Raw genomic sequence first — 20388 nt, forward strand, 5'->3', positions numbered from 1 at the left:
ACCAGTAGCTATGTGTTTGATCTCTATCTCGTGTTCTCTCTCGTGTTCCCTCTATGGCACGATCTTGATGTATCCCGAGCTTTGCTATTGTAGTTGGATCTTATGATGTTTCTCCCCCTCTACTCTCTTGTGATGAATTGAGTTTTCCCTTTGAAGTTATCTTATCGGATTGAGTCTTTTATGAGAACACTTGATGTATGTCTTGCCGTGCTTATCTGTGGTGACAATGGGATATCATGTGCCACTTGATGTATGTTTTGGTGACCAACTTGCGGGTTCCGCCCATGAACCTATGCATAGGGGTTGGCACACGTTCTTGACTCTCCAGTAGAAACTTTGGGGCACTCTTTGAAGTACTTTGTGTTGGTTGAATAGATGAATCTGAGATTGTGTGATGCATATCGTATAATCATGTCCACGGATACTTGAGGTGACAATGGAGTATCTAGGTGACATTAGGGTTTCGGTTGATTTGTGTCTTAAGGTGTTATTCTAGTACGAACTCTTGAATAGATTGATCCAAAAGAATAACTTTGAGGTGGTTTCGTACCCTACCATAATCTCTTCGTTTGTTCTCCGCTATTAGTTGCTTTGGAGTGACTCTTTGTTGCATGTTGAGGGATTGTTCTATGATCTATCTATGTTATTATTGTTGAGAGAACTTGCACTAGTGAAAGTATGAACCCTATGCCTTGTTTCCTACCATTGCAATACCGTTTACGCTCACTTTTATCATTAGTTACCTTGTTGTTTTTATAATTTCAGATTACAAATACCTTTATCTACCATCCATATTGCACTTGTATCACCATCTCTTCGCCAAACTAGTGCACCTATACAATCTACCATTGTATTGGGTGTGTTGGGGACACAAGAGACTCTTTGTTGTTTGGTTGCAGGGTTGTTTGAGAGAGACCATCTTCATCCTACGCCTCCCATGGATTGATAAACCTTAGGTCATCCACTTGAGGGAAATTTGCTACTGTCCTACAAACCTGTGCACTTGCAGGCCCAACAACGTCTACAAGAAGAGGGTTGTGTAGTAGACATCATCCAGCTCCGAACACAACCCCAGATTCTGAACCATCTGACGTAATCGGAGGCTCTGTCACCGAAATAACACCTTCGGTCCATGAAATCATGGTTGTCATCGCCCCGTGGACCAAGCCCTTCTTGGCCTACCTAAATAGGCAAGAGCTCTCTGAGGACCAAAATGAGGCACGTTGTATTGTGCGGTGTTCCAAGGCCTACAAAGTCCATGAAGGAGAACTCTATAAGAAAAGTTCCATCGGAGTGCTCCAAAGATGCATCTCCGAAGAGGAAGGACGACAGCTCTTGGCCTAAATCCATGTCGGACTCGGCGGGCACCACGCTGCAGCTCGGGCACTTGTAAGCAAGGCCTTCTGTACAGGTTTTTACTGGCCGACAGCCCAGGCAGATGCACAGGACCTTGTCCAACATTGCGTTGGTTGCCAACTCTTCGCCAATTAGAGCCATATGCCCCCTACCGCTCTCCAAACAAACCCCATAACTTGGCCTTTCGCGGTTTGAGGGCTGGATATGTTCGGACCTCTTAAAGGGGGAAGCCATAAGAAAAAATACTTATTGGTCATGGTAGACAAGTTCACCAAATGGATAGAAGCCAAACCAGTTAAAACGGCCGAATCCAGACCAGTGATAGACTTCATATCAGGGGTTGTACACCGTTACAGCGTCCCCCACAGCATCATCACTGACAATGGCTCAAATTTCACAGCCAACGAGGTGAAAACTTGGTGCGGCAACATGGGCATTAAGCTCGATTACGCCTTTGTCTATCATCCCCAAACAAATGGTCAAGTCGAACATGCAAATGGTCTCATAATGAGCGGCATCAAACCCAGACTAGTGCGATCCTTGAAGGAATCGGACACACACTGGGTCGAGGAGCTCGACTCCGTACTCTGGAGGCTGCGGACCACGCCGAATCATACCACCGGATACACACCATTTTTTATGGTATACAGCGCAGAAGCAGTGCTACCCTGCGACATAATCCATGACTCACCTCGTGTGCGCATGTATGAAGAGAAGGAAGCCAAGCTAGATCGGTAGGACAACTTAGATGTCCTGGAGGAGGAGCGTGACGTTGCAAAAGCCCATTTCGCATTGGCGAACTCGTTCTACGCTTACCGGAGAAGAAGAAGGACAAGCTCAAACCCAAGTGGGAGGGTCCCTTCATCATTGATAAAGTTCTCACCGGAGGAGCGTACCGACTGCGCAATACATCTGATAACAGACTCGAGCCGAACCCATGGAACGCGGCCAGACTCCAAAGATTCTACACCTAGTGCCGAACTCAGTGTTCGTCTACTTAACTCCGCTCTTTCAATTATGTTCTCCTTCTTCCTTTCTCGCCCTCTTTACCTTTTTCACATAAAGCCTTAAATGTTGTACGGATGCTTTGATCGCTCCGGCCGCATTATGTGCGATCACTATACCTGGGGGCTTCCTATACGGAAGCTGAATATAATTACTCTTATGGCTTCCTGCCCACCACATATGCGTCTTTTTCCATATGTGCCTTTTCTTCACCATTATATGCATCGATATGACTTAAGTTTTGGCCATGCTGGGTTGCCTGGCTCTTGTGTTTATGCCCTACATTCCCATTAATTCGGCTAGGGCATAAGGGGAGCACCTCTGCGATTGTTACTGCCGGTTCAGTCGGATATGTACCTCAGACTGGGTGAAGCCAAAAGCTAGCGTTCTTAAGGGAATATTTGGTTGGTAAACAAAAGATGTTTTTTGTTCATTACAACGTGAATCCCCAGATGTTTTGTTTCCTGCACTTCTGTTCGCAGTTCGGACATGCACATCGATGCATGCGTACCCAGGGAAAGGAACCCCTAACAGAACTATTCTCTCTGGAAGATGTTTCTTACTATCCATGTAATATAACATAACTAGTTGGGTACTTGTCTGTTCAAGCACTTATGACCCTTAAGCCTGGTTTCCACGCATACCCCGGTTTTACATAACTGAGCGGGTATTCGATATACCCCGGACTGTCGGGTCCAGGGGGCTGAAGCGAAAAGGTCCGCCATGACAAATGATTTTCAATCCGGCTAGGGACTACATAGGTCCATTGAATTACATAGTCATTTGGACTAGCTATATTCTTCCTCTATACCATCCAACAGGCTGTCTAGCCTACAATCCTGTTGGGAATACTTTGCGGCTAACGCTACCTGGTCATATACCAGACTTACGGGAATCTTTTGCCCATCTGACCCCACCGACCCGACTTCGGCCATATGGTTTGGGTCAGCCTTGGCGTATCGCGTCTTCACCATGGCCCAGGCTTCCCTTGCACCTTGTCGGCAAGCTGATATCTTCCATAATCAGAAGTGCCGCCGTGCTCCTTTGAGCATCTCCACAAGCTCGCCCATGCCTCCTGGCAGGGAAGAGGACAGCCACAAGGCCTGGGCAATACACTGCATCACCTGTCGAGCTCGTTCGTGCAGTTGTGAAAGATCTTGCAGCAAATCACCCGCGGATCCGGGCATCTCCTCTTCAGGACGGCCCGTCAGCATACCTACAGACATAACTCTGTTAATTTGCTTCCTCGACGAACTGTTCTGCAGTTCGTTTAAGCACTTACTATAAATGCCGCGTCGAAGCCTCATGTTCTCCTTTACGGAGTCAGCAAGCTGAGCCCGAACAACTGCCAATTCGACGCTCAGTCAGATATTGGCATCTTGGAGATTATTTTTCTCTTGAATAACCTGCATCAGCACACGCTCGCCCGCCTTCAGCTAACTTCGCAGATATGGCTCATTCTTTTTCATGATCTTCGGATTCTCTCCGGGATTGTCTGTAGAATCTTTTGTTAGATTTGTAAACCATGCCGAATAAATAACTGGTATACGTCCTTACAAATTCCTTTATCAAGGCAAGTATTACCAGAAGAGGCCTTTTTGGGCTCCTCTAGTCCGGCAACTGCAGCCTTTAGCTGGGCCTTGCATTCCTCCAGCTCTTGAGATAAATGGGTATTCTTCTCTACAAGAACCTACACATACAATGATCCTTAAATCAGTTGTGCCAACTGTTTCAAGTCTCAGGGGCTACTGCTACACATACTTATCAAATTTTATTACCCGTATATCCTTCGCATACTTATCAAATTTTATTACCCGTATATCCTCTTAAGCCTGCCCGACCCGGGTGCCCTTTGCTGATGAGCCCCCGCGGGCTCAGCACGGCGTGGCGATGGCCGTTTCTATAAAAATGCAACATGTGTGCATAAGGTATGGCATAATTCATAAGTTAGGGCTCCGGCTTTACTTACATTCGACACCGGGAGCAGCCCGGGATAATCGGCGAGGATGGCCACCAAGGCGCCGTCACAACTTGCTTGATAGAATGTCCCGTCGACAAGCTCCACGGATATATTCGGATCTTCTTCAAGTCCGGGGTCGAGAGCCCGGCCAGGATCCTCTGGCTGCGGAGATGGGCTATTGAACTCCTTCACGGCCCTTTTCAGTTCCTGCTTTAAAAATAGCAAGGTGAGTGGTGGTGACAAAGGACACAAGAGTGAATAGAGTTGAGTGAAGAATGACAACTTACCCAGCTTGGGGGGTTGTACATGGAAAAACCATCCCACGGCTTAATGCGGAGGAACTCCTCTTCTTCTCCTTTATACAAATCGGACAATATTCTCGCCAGAGCGGTGGCAGAGTCCGGACCTTTACGACCGCAGCGGGTGGCGTCATCTTCTCCGTTGAAGTGCCACATGGGTTTCCCCCAATATTGAAGTGGTTGCACCCCCCGCATTATGCATATTGACATAACTTCTATTATTGTCAGTCCTGATTGGGCTAGTATTTTTATCCTACCCATCAGATAGAGCACTTCCCTGTCGTCTTCCTCCTGGGGGCTCCAAGGGCGCCAACTTTGGCGTTTCTTTAGCGGGGCGTTGGTGAACTCAGGAAGGCCTGGCCGGACTGGGTCCGGAAGGGGAACATCATCTACATAAAACCACTCTGAAGGCCAGTCTTCGGATGCCTTCTTTGAAGTGCCGGACAGGTATCCGGCCTGGGCGACGCGCCATATTTCGGCTCCGCCCACTTGATATATATATCCCTCCTGATTGCGAGGGATGAGGCATAATAGCCTCTTCCATAACTCGAAATGAGCTTCGCAGCCCAGAAATAGCTCGCAGAAGGCAACGTAACCTGAGATGTGCAGTATGGAGGCATGGGTGAAGTTATGCAGCTGGAGGCCATAGAACTCCAGGAGCCCGCGGAGGAATGGGTGGATTGGAAACCCAAGTCCTCTCAGTAAATATGGGACAAGGCATATCCGCTCCCCCCCTAGATGGGTTAGGAAAGTTCTCCGCTTGCTCCCCGCCGTTATAGGTGGCTAGTCTGACTCGGACGGGGACCATATATGCAGGTGGAAGAAACCCTTGGGTCTGCAACTCTACTAAACGGCTATGGGGGACAGAACACTTTTTCCAATCACCCGGCGTAGAGCTACGGGAGCAAGAAGAGGAGCTACGGCGACCGGCCATGATGGAATGGTTTTTCGGGCGCGCTCTGTTGAATGCTTGCTTGGGGGAGATGGTGAGATTTGGATCTGAGGATCCCCGTCTCTTCAAATAGACGGTTCGCTTACAGGGTCAGAGTGGCAAATGTAAAATGCCCCGGCTCCTTGTATTCACTCGACACATGGAGATAGCCATTATTGAAGCACAGAAGCCGAGGAGTACGACATTAATGGGAAGCCGAACACTGTTCGCTATGATAGGTACTCTGGATTTGGAGAAGAACCCGTCTTGCAATGCCGAAGACAATCTGCGCGCCGGACTCATCGTCATTGAAGCCTAGTTCAGGGGCTACTGAGGGAGTCCTGGATTAGGGGGTATCCGGATAGCCGGACTATATACTTTGGCCGGACTGTTGGACTATGAAGATACAAGATCGAAGACTTCGTCCCGTGTCCGGATGGGACTCTCCTTTGCGTGGAAGGCAAGCTTGGCGATTCGGATATTAGATCTCCTTCTTTGTAACCGACTCCGTGTAACCCTGGCCTCCTCCTGTGTCTATATAAACCAGAGGGTTTAGTCCGTAGGACAACAACAATCAAAATCATAGGCTAGCTCCTAGGGTTTAGCCTCTACGATCTCATGGTAGATCAACTCTTGTAATACTCATATCATCAAGATCAATCCAGCAGGAAGTAGGGTATTACCTCCATCAAGAGGGCCCGAACCTGGGTAAAACATCGTGTCCCCTGCCTCCTGTTACCATTAGCCTTAGACACACAGTTCGGGACCCCCTACCCGAGATCCGCCGGTTTTGACATCGACAAGGGGTGACGGCGGCGGGATGGAGGAGGGAGGGGGCGACTGCGGCAGAAGTGGGTGGCAATGCCGCGGCGGCAGACGATGGGGTGCGGGGGAGAGTGAGTGGAGTGGAGAGAGGAGAGTGAGGGGCGGCTGGTTGGGGAAGACATGATGGCTTTAGCAGTAGTGCGCTTTAGGGAAACGCGCTACTGCTACTCCCGTAGCAGTAGCACCTTCTGCCAAAACGCACTACTGCTAAGTCTAAGCATGTAAAAATAAACATCAAAAATACATTTGTCATCAATGATCTTTTTGTGTACAATCTGAATTGTCAATATGACTCCTCACCGGTTTAGGAACCGGAGAAGAGTCATATTGCTGCCACAAATTCTACACATAGAGTTCAATGAAGACCAAGTGGTTGTGATAGTTTGAGAAGTAACATATTTAAGGTGGTAAAAACCCTGTTCGTGGAGCGAGGTGGGACTAAACTTAGGTGCAAGGAGTGGACTAAACTTAGCAGTAGCAAGCTTTGTCAAAAGGTGCTACTGCTAAGATCAATAACAGTAGCGCGGTTTAGAATAAGGCGCTACTGCTATAACTAGCTTGGCGGCGAGATCGTGGCAATTATAGCAGTACTGCGGCTTACTACAGACGCGTTACTATTATTTTGATTTCAGCAACGAGTTTTTTTGACACGCGCTACTGCTAGATAACAATAACGCCCTATTTTAAAGCGCGCTGCTAGTAAGATTCTGTGTATAAGGTTTTTCCTAGTAGTGATAGAAAATTTTCCCACTGCCATTACATCAATCCAGCATCAACCTCCAACGGTCACCAATGATGTCTCCTACAACCGAACCCACCACACGGCACATCATCCCTAGAGGCAGATCAAACACATAGACCCAGATTGGGATCTTCTAAAACACATACTCCTTCACATTTGCAAGATCAAAAGTCTCCCAATAGTAGCAAAGTCTTTCAAAACATCCAGGCCCCTCGTCAAGCGCCTTTATTTTGCCCGACTTCTGATGAAAGGGGAATATGAAAATGTTGTTTCCCAAATCTTTACAATCCAAACCTCTCGGCAGGCACCATATCCTCCTCAATGCCATCCTTTCCGCAAAGCTATCCAACATGAGTTTTCGCAAAGCTTGTAGTTTCGCAACTCCCATCTTCTTTCCATCACTCCATGCAATCCTCCCCCCATTACTCTCTAGATCGAACGGTTTCAACCCCTTCATCAGGCCTTTCACACGATCCATCTGCTCCGTGGACAACTGGAATCAAAGACTCAGGAGAAGGGAACTAGGGTTTACCAGTGGTGTACGATTGTGCGCCCTAGCCGCACACCAAAGGCTTCTGTGGTGGATGGGTGACAAGATGTGGTCAGATGGCTACCCAATGTGGTGGTTGGGTTGCTGGGGGCTTAGATTTGCGGTGGTCGGGTTGCTGGGGGCTTAGATTTGCGGTAGACGGGCGTCAGCGCACACATCAGAAAATGGTGGAGAGAATCGCCTCTAGATCGCCTAACCATTCGCAAGAGAAAATTTAACTGTCACCCTTGGGATGCACCTCTCGCAAATCCATCAAAGTGTCAAGAACTAAACCTGAACATATTTAGGACATAATATAGGCATGTCTTCAAATACGGCTCCTCAGAGAGAGAGAGAGAAAGAGAGAGAGATGACAGACAGTGCCTTCAAATACTTGCCAAAACCGTCAGAGAGAGGGAGTGAGAGACGAGAGACAGTGTCTTCAAATACTTGCCAAAACCGTCACCGTCTACCGACTAACCAAGTGCCATTTTTCCTTTTTCTTTCTTTGAAACTAAGTGCCATTTTATTTGGATCTAAGCACCTGGGACTTTTTTTGTGTGGATAAGATAAGCACATGGGACTTCATCTTTCGTTTCAGAACGTTGCCTCGCTGTAATGCGTAGCAGCGAGCTGTTCAGTATTTCAGCCTTCACTTCTTGCACTGAATTAACTTGACTCTCTTCACATCAGCAAGTCAGACTGCACAGATACGTCACCGAGATATGACGGTCCAGTAAACTTGAAGCACACAGTACGTCATTTAAGGAACAACACTCTTTTATTGGATAGCTGATTGCCAGCACTAACCATCTCAGTTCTTCAGTTTTCCATCTCTCTCAAGACATTTACTGCTCGCTTCAGAAACGAAGCAACAACCGGATTATAAGTGCACATGCAAGTGCCGACTACTGAGCTTTCAGAGATCAGCTTGGATGCATTCAGCACCAAGATTGTCAACAAGATTTTCAGCAAGGTTCCTCCATTCCATTATCTTATCCTTCAATAATCCCCACAACTGTCGGTTAAGCCATAGCCATCCTGGCCCTCCACTAAATCTCATCGCACAATCCGCGCCTTTCTGCCAAAAGATACGGCCATAGCCAAGCACCAAACCCCGATATAATCCTGATCGGCCCATGGTGGAAATAGCAGGGAACAATTAGCCCTAGACCTTCGCCTCCGGATGCAAATTGCAGAGAAGAAAAGGTTATCTGAATCCAATCAAGCCCCATTCCATTCTTTCTTCAGTAAAGTGAAAGCATGATAAAAGCTGGTCAGTGAACGGCCGCTCTTAAGGCTATAAATACGGCCATGGAGGGAGTGCTCAGATTCCCCTTCTTCCCGCTCCTCCACTCTCTAGCCTCTGCCTCTCATCCTAATCCTGATAGTTTATGGGTGGTTGCTCCTCCCTCCCAGGCCGAGACTTCTCTACCTCCCTCTACTGTCTCCCACTGCTGTACTAAACTAGTAGTACTGGAGCCGGAGTTGCTGGACTGCCAGTACTGATACTGACAGGTTGCGTCTGCGTCTACGCTGTAATGACACTATATACCTCTCCTTGCCCTCGCCATTAGTGACCACCAGCACCAAGCCGAGCTGCATTGCTTCAAGAACAGAACATGGGAATCCAAAGAGTTTGCGTCGTCGTTGCTCTGCTTTGTATATGCCTGAGAGGTAATTCGATCGTCGTAGAAGAAATCGAGTGAAGTTGATTGTAGGAGGAGTTCTTGTAATGACGAGCTGAATTGACATCGTATTTGTGTTGTGTTTGCTTGGTGCAGAGGGTGGAGCTGTGACATTCACGTTCCTGAACCGGTGCACGGGGACGGTGTGGCCGGGCATCCTGTCCAACGCCGGGACGGCGAGGATCGAGCCCACGGGCTTCGCGCTCCCGCCCGGCGCGGCGCGCGCGCTGCCGTTCCCGACCGGCTGGTCAGGCCGGATGTGGGCGCGCACGGGCTGCGCGCAGGACGCGGCCGGGCGGTTCGCGTGCGCCACGGGCGACTGCGGCACCGGCACGCTGGAGTGCGCCGGCCGGGACGGGGCGACGCCCGCGACACTGGCGGAGTTCACGCTCGACGGCGGCGGGCACAACGACTTCTACGACGTGAGCCTCGTGGACGGCTACAACCTGCCGATCCTGGTGGAGCCCGCGGGGAGCAGCCCCACCGGCACGACGTGCGCCGCGGCGGGCTGCTCAGCGGACCTGAACCTGCGGTGCCCCACGGAGCTCCGGTCTGCGGGCGGCGGCGCGTGCCGGAGCGCGTGCGACGCGTTCGGCAAGCCGGAATACTGCTGCAGCGGCGCGTTCGCCAACCCCAACACCTGCCACCCCACAGCCTACTCGCAGGCGTTCAAGCTGGCGTGCCCGCGCTCCTACAGCTACGCCTTCGACGACCCCACCAGCACCTTCACCTGCGCCGGCGGCCGCGACTACACCATCACCTTCTGCCCCGTCGCCACCCCAAGGTCCATACTCCTGTCCATGCCCACCACGCGCCTTAACCACTGCATTTACTAATCACTAGCTAATGCTTGCTTTCGCGTGACGCTTAGGTCGTGCGTGGTTAATCACACCATGATTTGCACGCACTGTTAGGTAAGCATGGGGACACGATCACGATGATGAAATCGGCATGGATGGTTGGTGCCTGAACAATGGGCACTCCATGTCACCTTATCTCACATACAAAATGCTTGCGAGTGCGCGGTATTCCGATATGCCGTGCTTACGAAACGGAAGGGGACAGTGAGAGCGAGAGGCTTGGAAGATGATGCACTGTGATGATCAGTCTGGAGTTACCAGTATATTATTGGGTAGTAGATGTCTCATTCATGTTGCATTTAGTGGGTGCTTAGCTTGTCGAGGGAGGTTTGACCCCCTGTGGCTCTCACTTTTACCGCCGTCGGTTTGCACATCAACGTCAGTCGTCAGGGCAGCGCAGTCATTTTCTTATCTTGTGATGAAGTCAGGCTATATGAATGATGGCCGATGTCGCGATGAAACTACCGTAACACTTTAGCGGAAAGGGTAAAAGGGAAAGCGCAAAAAACAGCTTTCAGTGCTAGATTATGTTTCTCCTGACCTGATCCTCTTTTATTTTACTGCACGCATGCATTCATTCGAGCACGCACCAGTTGGAGCATTGATCGTGAACTCAGCTCATCATACTCCGCTATTCTTTTCGTGTGCAGCCTGAAATCGGCGGGTGGGGCGACGGTGGTGCCAACGCCGACGATGCCGGGCTCGACAGGGTTCGCGCCCCCGATGATGCCGAGGCAAGCAGGTGGCCAAGCCGACGGCCAGGGCGTGATACTGGGGGACAACTCCTGGCTCGCCAACATGGCCACCGGCGACATGTCGGCGGCGACGCCGAGGACGACGGCGATGATCCCGGCCGCGCCACTCGCACTGTTCATCCTCCGGTTGCTTCTATAGCATCAAATTAAGATCAGTAGAAGGGAAGGACCAGCCATATCCATCCATCCAAAAAAAAACAGAGAGGTTTTGGTCAGAAGTTGAACAGAAGAACACACTGTTTGCAAGTCGGCACGGGTCACCGGAGCGAAAGCGAGACGGCGCGCTCCCCTGCCGTTGCTGCCGCCGTCGGCGCTCGCGGAAAGAATGGGCCGTTGTTGATGTGCACGGCGAGTGGGGACGCCATTGTAAAATCCATCCATCCATCTTTTTCATTTTCTTTTTCTAGTTTGCACGGCTGTGGAGTACAAAGGAAATATACTACTGGTAAAAAAGATTCTTACACGCATGGTACTAGAAATTCGAATGGTGGCTCTTGATGAGCCCGGCCCGCTGCCCGAGAGCTATCTATGATTGTATATATGCACTCGCCGTCCAGTTCTCCGGCCGATCGCTAGTGGCGAACAAACTATAACCTGATCAATGCACTTATTCCGGGATTTGCTCTCAGCTGTCAGAGGCTAAACCTGGTCAAGCTATGATATGCACGAAGAGAAGATTAGGCTCAAGTTCACATCGTTTCAGTAATGAACAGGACGTACAAATACCTGGCATGTTATCTCTGCTCTGTAGTGTCACAGTGCTTTGCTTACCGCACTGTTGATGTCGCTGATTTGCCATAACCATAACCAGTGAGAGATGTGGCAGTTCCATCCATTGTCACTGCCAGTCTAGCTGCCAGACACTCATAATAATACTGGAACATTCACCAAACATTTGCTTGCAGCTGATGATTGGCACTCAATCAACAGCTAAAAGGAAGATGAAACGAGTGGCCCGGTAATGGCTGAGTTGGCGGCATGGACTGGAAATGCTAGAATACCACTCCTACCACGACAAGTTGTACACTACAAAATACTTTACAAGTCAGTACCGTGCAGATTGATGGCGCAAGCTTTGGTGTTTGGCACATGGGGTGTGCGGCGCCATCTGGGAGGACCAAGCAAGCAAGATGCAGGCCCGGCGGGCGTGCGTGGTGGCCTTGTGGGGAGGGGAGGACATGGACACGGCCGGCGGTGGTGGCCGTTCCCTTCATTTGGTCCACTGCTTTTTTGGTGAGTGTGGCCAAAGGAAGGTTCAGTTCAGCTCGGTGCCTACTCTTGTTCCTGCCTAGGAACGAACGGCGTAGTACCTACCAGAATCATATCACCTTTAGCTTCCGCATGCTGGATGTTATTCCGTGTGGGGCAATAGTGACCTACTGGCACTAGTCATCTTGCTCGGGAGGTTCAGATGAAAGCAATCAGTCAGTAGGTTGCAGCGAAGCTCATAGTACCTACCAACTACTCTCATGGCGAAACCGCCCGATCCATGCGACGGGACACGCAGCGGCTACCTACATCGGAGATGGATGAGGCGGCCATGGTTTTAGCTTGGAGACCCGTCGCCTTTCCGTGGCCGAATCGGCCAGTTTCTCCGATATGGCAGTGTGGCTCATGGACCTGAGGATCGCCGGGACTGCCGGAAATCTGACTTAAAGTAGTGCAAGCAAGGCCACATGTTACTTTGAGGCAGAGACGACGCCATCGCACGAGGCTGTGGGCTAACCGCGACAGGGATCGCCCACCGACCGGGTCGTTTTCCTGCTGACGACGAGACCAACTTCCGAATCTGATACGCGACTTGGATCTCTCGTTAGAATACAAGCACAGTTAGATCATCGTCACTGCAGCTATGCCTACTGTAGAAAAGACGCAGCACAGCACCAAGGAAGAAAAAATATGGCCTTGTGATTGCGCTAAGTACGTATCCAGAGACTAGTATATTCGGCACTCTTGTGGTTGTGGCGCAGCAGCACTGTCACTGCCTCTCTTTCTGCCAAATAGCACTACACTTTGCAGGTGGTTGTGCTTGGCCAGGGCGGTTGCTTATGCTTGCACCCTCACCTTTCTGGTTGACTCCCATGTTGCTCATGAACTGAAAGGGAGATCAGCTGTGATTTCAGTTTGTTAAGCTAGGCTTGAGGAATCTTGAGTCAAAAGTTGAGTGCATTCACAACAATCCGGTGATAAAGGATCCCAAAGGGAAATCCTTTTTGGTAGCAAAAGGGGTACTTGTAAAGAGGAAAGAGAGAGAATAATGGATCGGTGCCGCCGACAACAGTTAAAACAGGTTGCTTGCCTTTGATAGATCCATCGTTATGGAATGGAACATGCCTTCCTCGGATCCCCCGTCCATGCAATCAGCATTGCCGCCTCACATGCATGCTTAGCGACTGAGAATAGGCCATCATTACGTTGCTATCGGCTATCACCTGGTGCATTGGCGCGCCTACTCTCGGCGAGCGGGTGATTGACAGGATCTCAACACGATTAAGTAGAACTACACACGATCTAGCCCGATTTTAGTGTAGCGATACCAGGTTTCAGAGATCAACACAGCTCTATCGATTACGATCTAGGGTTTTACGCTAGAGCTAGCCTATTACTCCCTCCGTCCGAAAATACTTGTCATTAAAATGGACAAAAAGAAATATATCTAGAACTAAAATACATCTAGATACATCTCCTTTTATTCATTTTGATGACGAGTATTTTCGGACGGAGGGAGTACAAGCTTGGGAAAGAGGTTGATGCGATCCAACGATGGCGGAGAGGGTTTAATAGCTCAGGGAGGCTTGTCAGTTCAGTGTAGCCGTCAGAGTTGTGGTGGCAACGGCGTGAGAATGAACAGAGAAGCTCCCGAGCGATGACAGTCGTTGATCATCACTTAATATCTACACGTTCAAGGTGTTCATTGCGGGGGGGCAAATATAACCTTTTTGCGGGGTATTTGCTAATCTGCCCTAAAATTCCAGAAGGGGGAGACCTTTTTATCTGCCTTATCTAGAAACGAAGGGGTACATCAAAATACAGAGGGTTACTAGCAGGTAAAGCCTAAAGAGGATCACTGCAGCATCACTTTCAGCTCCATGGGCAATCCTTAAAAACGGGATTACCCGTGGACAGCAAGTTCCATAATCCACTTAGTCAGACCTAAGGCCGAAAGTTCCAAGCCGCACGCACACAGCAATACCAACATATATATATCTACATAAGAAAAACGAGCATAAACCTCATTTTCCCGACAGGCCTTGGAAGCTAACACATGGTGTCTAATAAGCAAGTGCTCGGAAAGCTTTCATAAAAGTGGACGGCTTTTTCCTCGTATTGTCGTTGCAATGCAATGTGCTGAAAAGAAGCCACCTTTTCTCATGGAATACGCACATTCGTCGTAAGATCCCCTAGCCCCAGGGCAGATGGGGGACTGACAAGAACGCTGGACCTAATGAGGCAGTTGATGAAGACGTTTAATCAAAGCAATATCACTGAAATATCAATGGGCTGATCCCGTTGTGACGGCCATTACTTGTGGGATCATCGTTACCATACGGGTTATATTATTCATAGTTGTCAGCTACTGACCACGCACATATTGTTACGGAAATCAAAACTATGCAATTAGTACAGTGGCGTCACGAAAATTAGGAGATCTGACTGTAGATGAGCTTGAGATCTTACCTACAACAAGTTCAGAAGCATCAGCAGCTGCGTATCATCTGCCCGTGGAAACTTTCTAGCGGTTCTGAAGATCGCTTTCGTCCAGTCAGCACTAGAAAAGCTGTTTGAACAGCAATTAGTAGGAGTAGATAACAACCAACTGTAAATCTGACGAGGCAATGAGGCGTCAGTTCATAAAAGAACATAGAGGACGTGATACATCAACCACTAGATTGGGTTAACGTACGTGGTGAAGGACGTCAACTGAGTCGACGCAAAGCCAGAGAAAACAGCTCAAAATAACATCGGTTTCAACCAGCAACGTCTAATCAACGGATAATCAATTTGGCACCGCCGCCTAAAAGCATATGCTAATCAAAACAAAGATATATTAGAGTGTCACAGTTGCACAAAAGGGGGATGTGGAATCTTCTGGCTCGAAAGATTAGCAAGCTTCATGATGACTAATCTCAGTGACAAATGGTAATTGATATGCTAAATTACTCTAGAAAGAGCAAATAGATGGATGGATATTTTTGAATACCAAAACGATGTCACAAGTAAAGTAACCAAGTTACAGGTGTATGAGTGCTGCATCAGTTGCAAATTTACGGATGGGGACCAAAATGAACAATACTGAAGAAGGAACCAACAAAGTCATTAGCCACTGTTGGCTGCTATGAATCTACTAGAAGAATTACACTCGTCAAATATTTAGGATTTAGAAGACCGGTGAGTAAATGGAATTTGCCAGTGTGTCTACCATCTTTCTGTCACTCGAGAAAATGGGATGATGTCATGGAAAAAAATCAACTAGATTCAGTCACAGATATTACACTGTTGTATTCCATAGAGAAGAATAACAAACAGATTGTGCTAATGCATACAAATGAACACATCTAAGATCAAACAAAATGTCCAAAGGTAATTCTGACCAACAAAGGGTAGCAATGCTCCTCGTTATAGTTGGGCCACGATGTGTCATCTCCCGCCAAATAGCTTTTGTGCAGATTCCAGACAGTGGAATCATAGTTCTCTATCAACTCATAACATAAATCATATTCTTTGATTATGTCTAGGAACTTGTTGAGTGAATCACCTCTCTTCGGGCTCAGAAAGATAGCCTGCGAGGTCTCTGAATGCTTTAACAAAGATTTGACTGTCCGGGCAAGGCTTCGATGGAATTGCTTGAAAAATGTACTGCAAGACAAGTGAAATGTGAATAAGACAATCCAGGTAAAACTGAAAACTCTCTGGTGTTTGTATATTAGAGGCCGACTTGACCTAGAGTAGGCTGGTTGCGCTATAAATTGTACAATTACTATCATCTCTTCAGCAGGGGGGAATACAAGTTTAGCAATTTCTGTATTTTGAGTTTTTGACTGGATCCATATGAAAGAATGATGGTCCAATCAAAGCGCAGATGCAATCATATAACTTTTTAAACAGTTCTATATTTTTCACACAATGGAAGAAACTCCAACTTCTTCACCTAATCAGTATTACAGCCCCACCACATTACAGGATACCACTGACAAAGCAAATGGCACTCAGCAGTAGTAGTTGATTAGTGTTAAAGAATAATGAAGTGGTAAGGGGTAGAACATACCAGTCACTTGCAACAATGATGTCAAAAGAGTTCAACATGTCTGAAGCTTGCTCTTGATCCCAGTGCAGTGTCATAGGTTTAACTTTCGTTTGACCAAAAGTTTCTGCATTGATGGATATGTTCTGCTGGATATCTGAGGGTTAATGGATTACAAAGCCATAAAAGGTAACATCTAGAACAGCCCGTTTTTATTTGCGGTTGAGTCACAGTAGTCACGAAAAGTAGCAAAAAAATAACACTTGTAGTATGTAGGTCATATTACATTAATACTAACAAACTTTAAACTATGCAACAGCTTTTATATAACTCATTAAGAAGGATACATCCAACTACTTGTGGGTTTCCATCAGAAATAACAACCTCACCAGCATTTGCACTGGCTGCAATAACAAGTCCCGCCAATCCGTAACCGGCTCCAAGTTCAAGCACCCTTTTAGACCTATAATGAATTTGAAAGGAAAATAATCTGAGAATAGCACTAGCACGTAGAGTGAATCTAGTCAAAGCAGCAATAGATGTTTGTATGCTAAAACAAAAATTCAACCCACAGTTCTAGGTAGGAATGTAGGATTCATGAGAGCAGAAAACTATTACAAGGCTAAAAAAGAGATCAAAATATCTGACCCTGTGATAGTTTTGAGCACTCATGAATCCTACCTAGAACTGTGGGTTGAAATCTTCCAAATCAGGTTCAGGACAAGTGGAATATCTGTGCAATTTACTCGAAAATGAGCAACTCAAGTTACTCAAGCATGTCATGCAATCTGCAAAAGCAAGCGTACTGTTGATAAAGTAAGACGAATTAATCCAAGTACGTTACATGGGTAAATACAGCTCACTACAAACCTGAACATATCTGAATGGTTGATACAGTAGAAGGCAAGGACCTCTTCAGACGGCCAACAACCTTCAAGGAAGAGAAACCATAAAGATAGACATAGATGAACAGTACCACATGAGCAGCATAGTGGGTGTAAGAACAACAAAGAATTCAGAGTTACTCCCTCCGTAAACAAATATAAGAGCGTTTAGATCACTACTTAGTGATCTAAACACTCTTCTTTACGGAGGGAGTATATATTAGCCATGACACTATCAAATCTGCAGTTGTATAGCAGTCCTACATCAGAAGCTCTAGGTTAACCATACTAGACTCATGCGATTAATGCAGCATCTTTTTTTCACCTGGCCGGAAGCTAAGCCAGTTAGGTGGTTTACTAGAAATGATCGAACCATTTTAGATCTTGAGGGCATGAATACTGTTAATATGGGTGAATATTGTAATAGATAGCTTCAAGAGTCTGTTGGATATGTGAGATTGCTGTTTCTAGTCCAACCAGGCTAACTTCCTATGCATAAGGACCTTCAAACACCTTACTTGGCCAAAAATGACAGGAAAGGTAAGTAAAGTGAACAAGGAACCAAACAGTTCATATTTTGCATAGAAAAAATATGTTTATATTCCCTTTCCACACAAAGAGTCAGCCCGTTCTTTACATTCCAAACAAAAAATTGAGAACTCTTCAATTGGCAGGCAGTAACTTATGACAACTAAACCAATAACTGCAACTGATGAGATAAACATGACCATACAGGGGAACTTAGGCTAACAGATAGAATGATATAATCCATGGTATAACAAAGATAATAGATCAGCTTGAACAAGAAACTTACATACAAGTCCAGTGGTGTCAATATTGAATCTGTTGGAAGCTTCAATGTCATTTAGTTCCAGGGAATCATCTCTTCTGTATCTGTAACCAAACAATATTAAACTAGGGAATTATAGCGAACATTTCTAGTTTTCTAATTGGTGGGGCTTACTGGACAGAAAGAGAAAAATGTGATTCCCGATTTTATCAGAAAACAAGTAGAAGACCAATGTGTGTACTACAACAGGAGAAAAACTGCATTCAGTATGACAGTAACTACGGGGAAAATAGTTGACTGCTTACATTACATTAAGTTCCGGTGAACCTCCACACGGCAGCTTATAACAAACATAAACATCTCTTTGGCATTCCACACCATTTTCATTTCCATTTAATGAACCTCCTTGTGATTTATTTAACTGCGAAATCGGCACTGTGTGACACTCGATCAGATTAAAACCACGCGACGTCTTCCTTGAAATTTTGTTGGTATCACCTTTCTCCTGCGGGTCACTAGAAGTTCCCTCTGTGTATAAGAACGAATTAAAAAATGTTAACCTCTAAAAGGTAGAAATTACAGATTTGAGTGGGTGTTTTGGGGGATGGGGGGACTACTTCAAGTTGCAAAAGGTTAAATAGAAACAACACTGACAAAGAAAGCCAGCTGCATTACAGTCACCAGAATGACATCGAAATGAAAGGAAATTACGGTGATGTTGTGTACTATAAAACAGCTAATATTGACTGTAAACATGTCCTTACAGTTAAACAGGGTCTACCGAGATGAAAATGGTGAGAATTTTCGTATTTAAAAACAGTTATGGCTAACTAAGTGTGCATTTAGCATTCACAAGTGCATACAGTACTGCTAATATCAAAGGATAAGCTGCGAGCATATTGCCCATATGCATAACAGTACATGGTTTTAAAGCAAGAACCTCATGCACCATCTCATTCAAACAAGAAATCATACTCCAGAGCAAGCTAGACCTGTTTCTTTTAATCAAATACTCAGATGTAAGGGAAATGGGCCAAGCTCATTCAGTTGCGGGACTGGATCTACAATCCCACCAGCTGGGTTCAAGTCTCGACGGATGCAAATCTAGGTATCTATTTAAAATGCCGGGACTTCCCCTACAAAGTACTTGGTTATAAACACAAATGGCATGTGCCACAATCATATGTGTGTTAACCATTTTGTCTGAATTAAAACTTTGCAGGCACATGAATTCAGAGCTGGAATTGCATAATAAGCAGTTGACAGCAATCGTGTTATATCTTGATCTTCTGATGCTCCTCCTGCATTACAGGACTAGTAAATCAAGAGACCCACCCACACTCTTCCTGTTTAGTCAGAAGGTATAGCCCGAGTATCGGTGCTACGAGGAGGTGTCGAGAGTGAAGATAATTACGGCGCGAAGCCTTCTTCACCGTGCATACCTAGGAAGCTATCTCGTCTACTGGACCGCCTGACAGCGGCAGATCAAGCGGAACCGGGAGCTAAACGAAATCGATCCGATTACAAAATCTGCTGTGGGGCGGGAAGAGGACGGAAACGGCCGGACCTGATGCGTGGGGAGAGGCGGAGCGAGAGAGCAGGGCGCGGCGGAGGATGTGCCACCGCAGGCTGGCATTGGAGGCTCCACCGGCAGGAGCGGACGACTGCGGCGGCTCCGGCGACGGGGAAGGGGAGGAGGATCCCATGGGGACTGGGAAGGGAGCCCGAGATGTCTGGTTCAGTTTGTTTTTCCTCGGGAAGCATCGATTCAGACGCGGTCGTATGTGCATGGTTCAGCCAGACCAGCTTGGGCTCAATTGGCCACGCAATCACTTCTATCAGAAAATGAGTGAGCTTATTCGTTTTCTGATCAAGAAATGTGAGAATGAGCATATTCTGTCTTACAGTTTTTTTTTAAATGCTTGGCTTCAACCGATGGATCGCACGTCAGCATCGTCCTGTCGTCCATGAGACGTGTGTCTTGCGTGTCCGACGTGACCATTGCTTGCTGCTTGCTATCCGCTATAGTAATTAGTTTCTGCAGAGCAAGGTCTTTGTTGCAAAAATAAATTGTAACAAGACCTCCACTGTAAAAAAAATGTCAACTAGACTTATGTTGCAAAATAAATTAAATTGCAACAAGATCTTTGTTGCAAAAACACTGTAACGAAACCTCTATTGCAAAATAAAAAAGAAAATCAACTTGTCTCATGTTGCAAGATTTTCTGCAACATGACTCATATTGTAGAAATTTCTTGCAACACGACTTAAGTTGGTAGAACGCTCAATCCGCTAGATCCAACGGCTCGCAAGGCGGCGGATCTTTTAAATCCGCCAACCGACGCATAGCGACGCCCTTTCACAAGAAAAGGCATAAGGCCCCATATATTAAGTATCACAAGTCCTTCCATACACACCCATACATAAAAAACAATCAAATTATTGGCTGTGCCGAAGTCTTCTTTCTCTTTCATCCCACGGCAGCGCCATGTGCTTAGCTCGATGCCGCCATGGCAGGGAAA

General features: G+C 47.0%; 2 protein-coding genes across 3 annotated transcripts; one reads left to right on the forward strand and one right to left on the reverse strand.

Annotated features, from left to right (window-relative positions):
• The first annotated feature begins 8774 nt into the window (after positions 1-8774).
• LOC123092786 (thaumatin-like protein 1) lies at positions 8775-11411 on the forward strand. 2 transcript variants are annotated; one of them, XM_044514614.1, is made up of 4 exons: positions 8775-9324; positions 9432-10119; positions 10207-10249; positions 10846-11072. In XM_044514614.1, exons 1-3 carry the CDS (start codon positions 9270-9272, stop codon positions 10247-10249), a joined length of 786 nt encoding a protein of 261 aa, XP_044370549.1. In that variant the 5' UTR covers positions 8775-9269; the 3' UTR covers positions 10846-11072. The 2 variants fall into 2 exon arrangements, with proteins under 2 accessions (XP_044370549.1, XP_044370548.1); XM_044514613.1 differs by lacking the exon at positions 10207-10249 and having other exon boundaries at positions 8786-9324; positions 10846-11411.
• A 3933-nt stretch (positions 11412-15344) lies between these two features.
• Positions 15345-19655, reverse strand: LOC123092787 (calmodulin-lysine N-methyltransferase). Its single transcript, XM_044514616.1, has 7 exons — positions 19434-19655; positions 18172-18394; positions 17891-17970; positions 17063-17123; positions 16540-16655; positions 16217-16349; positions 15345-15807 (listed from the first exon to the last, which is right to left on the reverse strand). The coding sequence occupies exons 1-7, from the start codon at positions 19570-19572 to the stop codon at positions 15513-15515; spliced, it is 1047 nt and encodes a 348-aa protein (XP_044370551.1). The 5' UTR covers positions 19573-19655; the 3' UTR covers positions 15345-15512.
• Between the last annotated feature and the right edge of the window lie 733 nt (positions 19656-20388).

This window comes from Triticum aestivum, chromosome 4B (genome assembly GCF_018294505.1).
Source record: "Triticum aestivum cultivar Chinese Spring chromosome 4B, IWGSC CS RefSeq v2.1, whole genome shotgun sequence".
Classification (NCBI taxonomy): Eukaryota; Viridiplantae; Streptophyta; class Magnoliopsida; order Poales; family Poaceae; genus Triticum; species Triticum aestivum.